Below are 12483 nucleotides of genomic sequence, written 5' to 3' on the forward strand. Positions count from 1 at the left end.
GTGTGTGCTGATCGAGTGCTTCAAGTTAGTGTCACAGCGGGGTTGATCATCTTCTTTGTTTTTGTAGTTGGTAAAAACAAATATGGTGTTTTCGGTGTACTTTCGTTATGCTGCGACAGTCAAAGATTTGTGTAGCTTTTTACTTTCACTATCCATGAGGAAGTTCAGTGTTGATCTTTCGATGACTTCATGTGCGTAATTCATGTGTGTGGATGGAAATGACCGCTATTTAAAGGTATAGTGTTTAGTAAATATCTTTATTTGCTCCGTCCATTTCAGTGTAATGTAGGCTGATGGTTTTGTAATGGCGGTGGCAGATCTCCAGGTGAGGCCAAAGGTCAGGCGGCCTGTACTCTGGAAAACCATTTAGTGTGAAAACACTTATCCTGGAATAATGGTCATTTGATTAACATTTACCAAGGAGTAGAAACTGCCAAAGCAAGGAAGGAAAAAAAAGAAGAAGAAACGATAATGTTTCACAGTGAACTTTCATAATGACATCATTTCCTGCAATCCTTTCATGACAAGTAAAAAATGTGTGACCTTTAACACAATATTTTGATTCACTGCGTATTTCTATTACTTTGTTAAATTTGTCAGCTATTTTTTTATTATTACTCTTAGGTAAACTATCCTTGATAGTTTTTGTCATATTTAGTCAACCTTATCCTGCTTTTCTTGGTCAAGTTTTAGTTGACGAAAGGTCTGTGTAGTATTTAAGTATTTTATTGCCTTGTCCAAATACCCACACTTGCGGTCTTTGCACTTGAACACTTGACTACTTATATGACGTATTTGCTGTATTTGGCCCAAGTGTTCAAGTGAGCATGTAGACCACAAGTGTGTGTACAACTTTTCATTACCTGATGGGACACACTTGTAGTGTTGTAAAAATGCAAGTGTTTACATAGCTTTATTTTAATTTTAAATACTTTGCTAAATACTTTGCATTTTGGGTTTAGTGTGCGTTAAGGGCACTGCGCTCTGGCGTTTTTAAGACCTGGGACAGTCTTGCGCACTTACTTCCTGTCGCGCGCACGCGCTCTCAAGTGGCCAAGACCGCAAGTGTGGGTATTTGGACAAGGGGGATGTCTAGTTTTAGTCAATTAAAACAGTCTCCGAGTAACACAGTGGTGTTTTGTTTCTGAATCGATCCACGTTTTTGAATGAATCGAGTGAGTTATTGATTCAGTAACCCATTCATAATGACAGTCACTTGCCTCGTTTCTGAATGAATCAGCCGTTTGAACAAATCGTTTGAATGAATGAATAAATGACTCGCTCATTAAAACAGTCATTTGCCGCCACCTACTAGTGTTTTGATTTCATATTTAAAAGTATCATTGCATTTTTCACAACATTTCATATCTGTATGTTCAAAAAATTATTTAAAACATTAATCTTTTAACATTTATGCATTTGCAACTTTGTGGTGTAAATTAATTTATGGCACCTCTCAGCTTCATTAAAGGGGTGGTTGATTGCGATTTAACTTTTTTTTAACGTTAGTGTGTAATGTTGCTGTTTGAGCATAAACAATTTCTGCAAAGTTACGAAGCTGAAAGTTCAATGCAAACGGAGATATCGTCATTTTTTAATTCTGGTAATCTCCTGCTCTGCACACGCTCTGCATCTCTCTCTCTCTCTCTCTCTCTCATTCAGCTCAGCTCCAACAATGAACTGTTACAATTATACACTTATTTTCACATAGCTATGAGAAGCGTTAAACATGGACTAGTGAACGACCGATATTGATTTTTTATAACTGATACCGATACCAATTATTTGCATGTTTATGTGCCCGATAACCGATATGCAGAACCAATATGTATTTACTGTTATAAAGTAAATAAATGACTGAGTGAAGTAAGTCCATACTTCACATTGGTTTTTCCTCCTTTCAGTCATCTTAAAAAAAGTGTTGAAAATTAGCAGTATTTCATGTTGAATTTAATCTTCATATTACAACAGTAAAAACATTTTATTTATAAAAAGCATCAGCAGCAACACTAATAAGCAAAATAAATGTAGAATGTCTAATGTTTTCAAATGGAGAAAATAAATCTTCATTTTAAACTACAGTTTTAGTAGGTTTATACGCTGTTTAATAGGCTAAAGAGTGAAGAATAATTCACTGGATAATGTTAATTCACTGAATAATATTCTCTGGAATATTGAAATATAACAAACAAAACATTGTATTTTATTGCATTTCTCAGCTGGTATGTTATATCAGAATTATTAACAGTACTTTTGTCGTTCTAGATTATGAAATGCTGTTTATCTATATGCATTTACACAGAAATATAGCTACTCAAACTACGATCGCTCGCGGAGATTATAAATAATTTCCATAGAGTTGTGTTTATTTAAATGTATTGGCGAAATAATGGTTATATAGTAAATGTTAATATAATTTAGGGTATTTTAAACAAGTAAATCTTGTTAAAAGTTACATGCGGAGGCCGTGCTGGAGCATTTCCTGAGCATCAACCGGTGAGTGAACAGCAATATGCAGACGCCTTCACGAGACTAATGATGAGCAAATATACAACAGAGAGAGAATTAATTTCAGCGCTTTTATTTTCAACATGTGCTGATTCATGGCTGTATTATTTAATTAATGCAAAGTTACATCTTTTTTGGGACAGGACTTGACGGATTATCTTGCGTGACTCAGTGAGTTCGTCTCTATTTCTTAGAGACAAGCTGCATAAACTAGCTACATTTCAGGTCTCCCCTCAGACGCCGTGCAGCAATGGCCATCCTGCGCGCAATTCTCAAAACATCCACAAGATGGTGGCGTTTATCTGTGAATCCGATATTACAAAACCGATAACCGATTATGGTAAAATGCTTAAATATCGGGAAAAATATTGGTAAATCGATATATCGGTCGATCTCTGACATGTCGTGCAGTTGCCGTACTGTATTAAAGCTTTAATCAGGATAAAACCGTATATTAAAAGCTAACAGAAGCAGTAGCATTTATAAATAACAGCGTATCTAAAAGTATGAGACAACAACAAACAAAAAACATAAGCCTACCATTAAAAGCCGTGCTTGCGCAGGTTCTGCACGATCATCTTCAATAATATCCTCTTCTTCTCAATCGGGCTCAAACAGTTAACAACGCCGTTGTTTACAATACAACCAGAGCACATGCCGCCGAGGTGAGGGGCGGGACGTTTAGACACACGCTAGAGGCGGTTTAGCCAATCACAACACACTGGGCTAGCTAACCAATCAGAGCCCATCGCCTATTTCTGAGGGAGGGGCTTCATACAAGAAGGAAATGATCAGCCCCTTTCTCAGAGAAGGGACAGAGTGGTGTGGAATAAAGGTAAATTATGTTAAAAATAATGCTTTTTTTTTATTAAGACATGTTAGACTGCACCCCATAAACACAATCAAGCCTAGAAAAAAAACAGTGAACCACCCCTTTAAACAGTCTGTGCAGATACATCTAATTTCACTTCAGATGCAACTAATGTGTTTCCTCTGCAGTGGAAAGATGGAGTTTGCTGATATTGATTTCATTTGAATGGTAAAAACTCTAGTGTCTTATAATTCAAACTGAATTAAATGAAACAATGCAAGAATTTGATGTGAAAGATGATACATGTATACATTTAATAAGGTTAGGAAAAAAGGTCCATTTATAAACATAGTGGGAAATTACATCTGTTTTGTTATATACAGCACCTAATTTTTACCTCTTTCCAGTCACAGAGCACTTTATTTTGAGTTGTTTTGTAATGTCTAATAATTTATTTTGTCATTGTTTTTTTGCATTGAAAAAAAAGTAGATTTTTGTTTATATATGCCAGGGGTAGGCAAGTTCGGTCCTAGAGAGAGTTCAGAGTGCAGAGTTCAGCTCCAACCCTAATCAAACACACCTGAACAAGCTAATCAATGTCTTCAGGATTACTAAGGCTATAGGCAGGTGAGCTTTTTTTTCAGGGTTGGAGCTGAACTCTGCAGGACTGCGGCTCTCTAGGACCGAACTTGACTAACCCTGGTATATGCTGTCAATTATGGTTCTTAGAAAGAAAATCAGAATTGGCAAAAATTGGTATCGGCAGGTCACATTTACAAAAAAATCGGAATTGGCCAAAAAAATTGCAATCGGTGCATTTCTAATTTTTTGCACTCATATCTTGAATTTTAGTGCCATTTTTCCCCCAAGCTCCCATTATTTTCTGACCCTGTTCTCCAGTCCCACTGCAGCCATGTGCAGCACAGGAAAGGAAGCCGCTGCTCATGTCGCCCCATGGACAGGCTCTTTGTCAAATTAGATGACACCTTAATTGATAGTCTATAACTAAATGGCTCAGACTGCAGTTTCCTTAGAGAAACATTATAAATAGGCGTAACCATAATTAATTATTATTAACAGTATAACAGTTTTGTTGTGTAGCAACAATTGTAAGAAAATTGTAACTGTTCACCCAAAACATAAAAATACACTAATGCTGGTGTTATGGTGCATTCAAGTCCTCCTGGGAAGTTCGTATTTATGAGTTGACAAGTTGTAATTCAAGTCACTTTGGTCGGAACAAAATGGCGTTTTAACTTTTCTACATAAAATTCACCTTTTTTTTACTCATATAAAACGATGAATAAAGAATGTGCATCATTGTGTTTTTGCTTTTTTTCTGTTTTTATTCAATTTATGAATGTGATGTAAACTGAATCATTATATATTCTATGGTAATTATATAATACTATAATATTTTATTAACTTCAACAAATTTACCGTCAATACAGACGTTGCGTATCTATATAGTCTTTGGCTGCATCCATTGCATGCGACATGTTTTCTCACTGACACGCCCCCAACTTGGAAACTCAGGGCTTAAAGAAAATGTTGAGTTTCCCACTCGTAATATCGACTTTGTGGTGGCGTTCATGTGCGTTCAACCCAAAAATATGATCTTTCTGACATGACTTGAACGCACCATTTGAACTAGTCTGACCAGATAGCAGTTAGCCAAGAGATTTTTCACATTCAAATTAGACCAATCTATGTTTTTACGTAACCGACTTAAAAAAAAAAAAAAAAAAGTTATTAGACTATATATTCCTTTGGTGTAGCAGATGTTCACTGCTCATAGTGAACAGGCCCATTTGATTGGTAGGGCGGGGTATTGTTCAAAAATTTTCGATACTGATACTTTTACTTCGATACTGATTCCTGAACGATACTTTTTCCGATACCAATTTTATGAAATCCATTTGAACAAAATTACATTACACATTACCTCATAAAACTGTTTTCTCAGCTTGTTGAGGTTTTTACAGACTCGGACTCATCTCCTGCGCCACTGCACAAAGCAACAAAACGTAAAAAATCAGTTCAAAATGTCCGTTACACTTCTGCGTTAAGTTCTGTATAGAAGAATCCCAGAAAAATGTTTCTACAGATGAAACATGAAGCTAATAAACACGATTACGACAGTATATGAGTTGTATGTGATTTTCATGAGATTCCTCCTATTTTCATAACAATACAGGGTGTTTACATGAGAAATGCTTAGCAGGTGTAGCGATTAGCTTGATATAGAAGGCTACAAATAGCATATTTCAGTAACATTATATGACCAAAACACACACTAGAACGCAATCTGAAGTTATTACAAACACTCGATGGTGGTTTAAAGTGAGTTTTGAGTAAAATCATAGTATAAATGTAATGTCTTGTGTAGTATGATGCTACAGTGTGCATGAATGGTCACGTTCCATGCGTTTTCCTTGATTCCGCGCCAGAGCCTATCACTGATTTAGGCATATAAAGCATGCTGCATGCTTACACTGACTTTGATGAGATCAACCCCTTAGGTATCAAAATTTGGTACCGAACAACAAGACATTTTTCGATACTCTGGTATTGAGGCAATTCGGTCGGTGCCTAAAAAGTATCGAACTCTATACGCAGCCCTATTGATTGGTTCTGATGGATTTCGGGTCAGTGATGTTGTTTACACAGATGATCAAGAGTAGTGAAAAATTTCTGCTTCTGTTTTCTGTGTCTTCATGTAGGTTGTTTCCTGTGATCACTAAAGCAGCAGAAAAATGAACGTGTTTGATCGCACCATAAACTTTGATGCTCTCTTTAAGTTCTCTCAAATGTAAGTGTGTTTTGATCACCTCCGTGTCATTTTTATGCTTGTGCCGTTCTGTTTGATAGTCATGACATAATACTGATTTCATTGCATCTACACTGTAATAGCTAGAATTGTATAATAAGTTGTAGCAGAAGGAATAATGTGTTAAAGCTGTTGTAAGTGTCAGCACTGAAGTGTTGTTCTGATTGGTATCTGTCTGTGTGTGTTTCTCTGGTCAGCTCTCGCTCGACTCAGCAGCACCTGAAGAATGTTTACGCCAGTCTGGCTGTGTGTATGCTGGTGGCAGCCGCCGGCTCCTACATCTACATCATCACCAGTCTGTTTCAGGTAACAGCTCTATGCTTCGCACCTCACACTCGTAGTTGGGTTTGGAAGTAGGTTTCACGCATGTCATGGTATTTAAATTGATGGTATTCATACCATGTGTTTGTTTTTTCAGTGGTATTGAAAAAAATTGGCAACACGTTACATGTACTTACTATAGTCAAAACATTAAATTATGCATAATTACTAGAGCCCGACCGATATATAATTTTGCCGATATTATATATATATATTATTATATATATCGGTATCGGCGAATATGCCGCCGATATGACACTTTTTTTTACAGAACATATAACGCAGATAAAATGCTTGAAATGGTGTAATTACTTAGTTTGTAATTAAGTAATTAAGTCATTGTTTGCTACTGGCGACCTGGATGAAACGCTTTAAAGCTTAAGTCTATGGAAAACCATTAAAACTTTGAACGGCCATATCTCCATAACGGCACGGCGAATCCGCACCAAATTCGGGGGATGCCCTCAGCTCGAGGAACCCTCTCGAATGCGAATCGAGTGTACGTCTAGAGGCCCGCTTTCGAATGAGTCCACCTCTGCGTCGATAGCCCCGGGGCCTCATTTTGGATAATAAAGTTTATTAAATTGTTAAATGCCCTGCCTCCATTACGTATCTTTGTCACGTAATTATAAGTGTTTGATCACCACATTTGAGTGATCATTGCAAAATATGTATTCTATATACTGTATAGTACCAGTCAAATATTTGGACCCTTGAATGGAAAAGTGTCCAAACTTTTGACTGGTACTGTACTATAATATACACAGAGAATATCGGCCGATATCGGTATCGGCCCCAAAAAACCCATATCGGTCGGGCTCTACTAATTACATATAACTAACCCTAAACCAAAACTTAATCCTTATATGGTAAGCATATGTTATTAATTTATATTATTCAGTACCTAATTGTGAAATTGCTCTGTAAGAAGGACTCCTTAAAATAAAGTGTAACCAAACAATGTACTGGTCTAGAAAAATTGTGTCTAGAGAGGGGCTTTTTTACTAAACCTGTTAATATTGTATGAATATAAATCTGTCAGGGAAGACAAGTTTTTTTTCTGAAAGTTACCTCATGTGCAGTTGACATGTTTGTATGTAAGTGAGTTTTGTTCATTCATGACCAAAAACACAAAATAAAAGCATGCATAAGGTGGCATGCCATTCAGTAATAAAGCATCAGGGCATGAGATTCCAGTGTAGACGGCTGTGAGGACAGTTTCCAGTTATTGCAGTGATCACAGAGTGTCGCATTCGCTTTCTGAACACCAGATTGTTAATGTCTGAACTCTGAACATAAAGAACACTAGATATCATCCGCATATACAGTGCCTTGCAAAAGCATTCATTTTTTTCACAATATTGTTATGTTGCTGCCTTAAGTTAAACTGCTTTAAATGACTTTTTCGCATCAATTTTTACACTTAATACACCATAATGACAAAGCAAAAAACACATCTGTGACAACATTGCAAATTTATTAAAAAGGAGAAACTGAAATAAGTACATTGCATAAGTATTCATACCCATAACTTTTTAATAAATTTGCTAAATATTAAGTTGTCGCAAATGTTTTTTTGCTTTGTCATTATGGTGTATGGACTGTAGACTCTTATGAAAAAAAGTAATTTAAAGTAGTTTAACATAAGGCAACAACATAAAACATGACATAAAAAAATGAAGAGGTACAAATATTTTCACAAGGTGCTGTAGTAGAGCATATAATACTGCAGGACCTCACCTGGTGGACAGATTCGTGTAAAGCGGATCTCTAATATGCATTATCATGATATTGTCTTTCAGGGTGGGCTGACCATGCTTGGATCACTGGCTATGATGGGTTGGCTTGCCATGACTCCTCACAGCCCTCAGACAGAGAAGAAGAGGTTGGCCATCCTCGCTGGTTTTGCTTTCTTCACAGGTGAGAAGTTATTTACATTTTTTTAACAGCTTCTTTTCCTAGATCATGTTCAAAAAACTTACTGTAACATGTCAATCCTCAAACAGGTCTTGGACTCGGCCCGCTTATGGACTACGTCATTAGCATCAACCCGAGGTAATATTCCCAGAGCAAAGGGTTTACTTTCTATTGGGCCAATCTTAAAAAAAATCAGCCGTACTTTGATGAGCTGATTCTTTGAGCTGATTGTTAAAGCAATAGTTGACCCAAAAATGACAATTTTCTGAAAATGTACGCACCTTCACCCTTACACCCTTTTGTTTCTTCATGGAAACATTGAACGTAGCATTGCATCAGTGTCTCAGCAATGGATGCTCTGCAGTGAATGGGTGCCGTCAGAATGAGAGTCCAAACAGCTGATAAAAACATCACAATAATCCACAAGTAATCCACAGCACTCCAGTCCATCAGTTAACATCTGGAGAAGACAAAAGCTGAAACTAATCCAGCATTAAGATGTTTTTAACTTCAAAACTATTGCGTCTGGCAAAAATATGAGTCACTTCCTCCAGTGAAAAAGTGGTCTGGTCTGAATCAGGAGAGAAATCTGCACAGATTGAGCACCGTTTAAACAGTCCAAAACAGCTCTAAACAAATATTTGGGTAGATTTTGGTGTGAGAGACAACAGGAGACTGACTTTTACTAGAGGAAATGTTATTATTGATTATGGACTATTTTTGGCAGAAGCAAAGAGTTGAAGTTAAAAAGACGTCTTAATGGTGGATTTGTTTCTTACAAAGACACAGCTTTTGGCTTCACAAGACGTTAATTGCTGGACTGGAGTCATGAGGATTACTTTTAAAGGTGCTGTAGGTAATATTTTGACTGCACTAAAGCATAAAAACACCATAATATATTTGCAGGTATTCAGAAAACATGCTAAGTTATGCTACAGCCAGATATTCTACTTTGAAAATGTGCATTCCGTGTTGGAATGTCTGTTTTTGTTTTGGTCTGTGTGATTCCGCCCACTTACAGTTTACCCAATAGGATTTCAACACCCCGGATTGCCAGAGAGCGGAAAACTGTGTATTATAGCCATAAAAGCGAGCAAACGAGTCAGAGATTGCAGATTCTACCAGACCTAAAAAGCCTCGGCATCCATATAAAACGCTCTGTGACAACAGGCATATTAAAACGTGAATAAATCAACTCATCAGTTTACAGTATAAGGTTCCATTGTCAGTTGCGCTCGTTCGTGTTGTGTGTCCTCAATAGGGTTGGGTACCGAAACCCGGTACCAATATAGCACTGGTATGTGTTGTTTTCACATACCGACTTAAAAGCACAACTCGGGAAATGAGAGCATTCGAGGAGCACGTTTCGTTTACTCAGTTACAGCTATAATAGCCATGTCTTTGTCCATATAAGGGATTTCCTGGAGGGTCATGAGTTCTCTACTTCTGTGACTGGATATGTGGATTTTCTGTGCGAGGGCGCCCTCTGGTGTCCAGTATGAATGAAACAGACATCATCATCGGTTTAGGCACCGGAACCGTTTTAAAAGTATCGATTTGGGACCGGTATCGAGAAAAAAAACAAAAACGATACCCAACCCTAGTCCTCAATCTGACAACCCGCATGAGCGTCGAGTCTGAGGAGGAGGGGGCGGGAAAAACAATATTTTGAATTTAGACCACCATTATTACATACTGCACCTTTAACGGAATAAAACTCAGAAGAACTCTGATTTTGCATCCCTGAATTGTTTCATTTCATCAAATGTCATGTACTGACTGTCATAAAGCTTTGACTGTACTCTGTGGCTTCGTTGAACTGCACATCATGATATGTTTCAACACGTGGTGATTATACGCAATATCATCGCAAGTGAAATGCTGTCTCTGATCCATATTCAGAGGCATAGAAGCAGCTTTAAGTCTGATTGCATTTTGAATTGGCGTTCTCAGAGTTGCTGTTTTTTCAGATGATTTGCTTCTTCTGTAGTCTTGATATAAAAGCACAAATAAATAAAGAAGCCCTAGTCTCAACAATTGTGTTATTCATTGTTGTAGCATCATCCTGACTGCTTTCCTGGGCACCTCTGTCATCTTTGCCTGCTTCACGTTGAGCGCCCTCTATGCCAAGCGCAGAAGTTATCTCTTCTTGGGAGGTAAACATTAAAACATCTGCTAGTTCAGCTGATCATTGATCGGGTACAGTTGTTTTAATTTGACCTGTAATTTTGTTTTGATTTATTTTTCTTCAAGGCACTCTGATGTCAGGGCTGATTGTTCTTCTGCTCGTCTCCTTCCTCAATATGTTCTTCGCCTCAGCCATGGTCTTTAAGGTATATGATGTGACCGTATGAAAGCAGGTGATGAAGTTGTGTGAGTTTGTGTAACAGTTTTGTTTGTTGTTTCAGGCTCATGTGTATCTGGGTCTGGCCATCATGTGTGGCTTTGTGCTGTTTGACACTCAGCTAATCATTGAGAAGGCAGAAATGGGAGACAAAGATTACATCTGGTAAGGCATAGAGGTTTACTGCGTTTACCAATATATTAATAATTATTATCATATAATGTAAGGTGTATGTAAGGCCTGTTGTGTAAAAATGGAATGACTGAATGAATAAATAAATAAATTAGTTGTTGCTAAAAATGAATTTGTTTAATATTTGCTAATTAACCATTCTAACATGCACTAGCTAAAAGGCATTGTTTGTATTTTGTTTTTAAATGAAGGCATTGTGTTGACCTCTTCCTGGACTTTGTGACCATCTTCAGAAAGCTTGTTATCATTCTCTCTATGAATGAGAAGGTATTTGAAACATCATAGCTTTGCATCAGCTCTGTGCTGTCAATAACACAATCATTATTTCTGTTTTGTTCCATGTTTAACTTGTTTATTTTTTTAGGAAAAGAAGAAGGAGAAGAAGTAATTTTCATAAGAGTGAAAACATCTGTGAGCTGAATACATAATTTGATTGTTTAATGTGATTTGAAATGGTGTCTTAATTTTATTTTTGAATTGTTTCTGGGCTTTGGATATGTTGTCAGACTAATGATCTAATGTTGTTTGACTGTAGATTTTGAGATCTTATTTAAAAGCTTAAGTTGAACTTTAATTTCTTTGACTTACTGCAACTCTCTGAAGCAGAATTCAGAGCTCTGTAGAAAAGGAGTCTCATAAAAAAAAAAAAAACCACACAGATTTAATATTGTTCATACAATTTGAGTGTAATGGAGTTGTTGCCTGCTAGATGATAGAAGACTTTCTTACCCCATACTCTGAACAATATGAAATTGTATATCATAAATGCATTCTAATCATAACATAGTTGTCTCACTAAACTGCTTTTTTTTGTGGTTATAGCATTGCTTCATTTATATTTTTTCTTTGTTGCCACATTGTCACATTAAATTGGTTTTGTAGCTGCTAGTGCCAATTTTATTTTGATTTAGTCAAGTCTAACTTTAATGCATTTATCAGTGAGATCACAGATTAGATTATTTTATTCATAAATATTGTGCATCTTAAGTCAATAAATGGTGCCACAGATTGCAATTGTGATGCTGTGACTACTATATTAAACCTTAAGCTGATAAATATACATTGAGCATGTTCAATTCTTCTAATACTTCTAGTCAGAGGACCAGTTGAAAAGGCAGCCTACAAATCAGAAACTTTCAGATAAGCAGATGGTTTAACATTATGTCATATGTAACGACCAAAAGCACTTTTCATTCAATACTTTGTGCTGATTCATATAGTGTCTGTATGTACAAGAGATGCCTATATCATTTAAATACCAAGGTAGTGAACAGAATATTCTAGGCTATTCCTGTGCCCTGCTTTATGGTGGGGCTTCTCTCTGACTGCAGTGGAGAAAGTTTTGCTGTTTTGATTAGATATTTTTGGATTAACACAAACAAATGTACAATGGCATCAGATAAGACATTGGGACAAATTTCAGACACCTCTTAAAGGGCTAGATAACCCCAGTACCAAGCCAGGAAAGGAGAGGACTTGCTAATTCTTATCAACTAGCTAACTGCCCTTCAGCCATCTTCAATCTCACGCCAAAATTTGGGTCAGGGTGGCCATAAAGTT

General features: G+C 36.8%; 1 protein-coding gene across 1 annotated transcript in view; it reads left to right on the top strand.

The window, feature by feature from the left end:
• Positions 1 to 11983, top strand: part of LOC107711598 (probable Bax inhibitor 1) — a 12695-nt gene extending 712 nt beyond the window's left edge. Inside the window, exons 2-10 of the mRNA XM_016516601.1 lie at positions 6043 to 6131; positions 6347 to 6455; positions 8273 to 8390; positions 8477 to 8525; positions 10446 to 10543; positions 10641 to 10720; positions 10796 to 10896; positions 11115 to 11190; positions 11288 to 11983. Coding sequence (XP_016372087.1) covers positions 6076 to 6131; positions 6347 to 6455; positions 8273 to 8390; positions 8477 to 8525; positions 10446 to 10543; positions 10641 to 10720; positions 10796 to 10896; positions 11115 to 11190; positions 11288 to 11311 — 711 coding nt within the window. The 5' untranslated portion in view covers positions 6043 to 6075 and the 3' untranslated portion in view covers positions 11312 to 11983. The remainder of the gene's footprint in view (positions 1 to 6042; positions 6132 to 6346; positions 6456 to 8272; positions 8391 to 8476; positions 8526 to 10445; positions 10544 to 10640; positions 10721 to 10795; positions 10897 to 11114; positions 11191 to 11287) is intronic.
• The last annotated feature ends 500 nt before the right edge of the window (positions 11984 to 12483 follow it).

Source organism: Sinocyclocheilus rhinocerous, unplaced genomic scaffold (genome assembly GCF_001515625.1).
Source record: "Sinocyclocheilus rhinocerous isolate Xijiao unplaced genomic scaffold, SAMN03320098_v1.1 scaffold5681, whole genome shotgun sequence".
NCBI lineage: Eukaryota > Metazoa > Chordata > Actinopteri > Cypriniformes > Cyprinidae > Sinocyclocheilus > Sinocyclocheilus rhinocerous.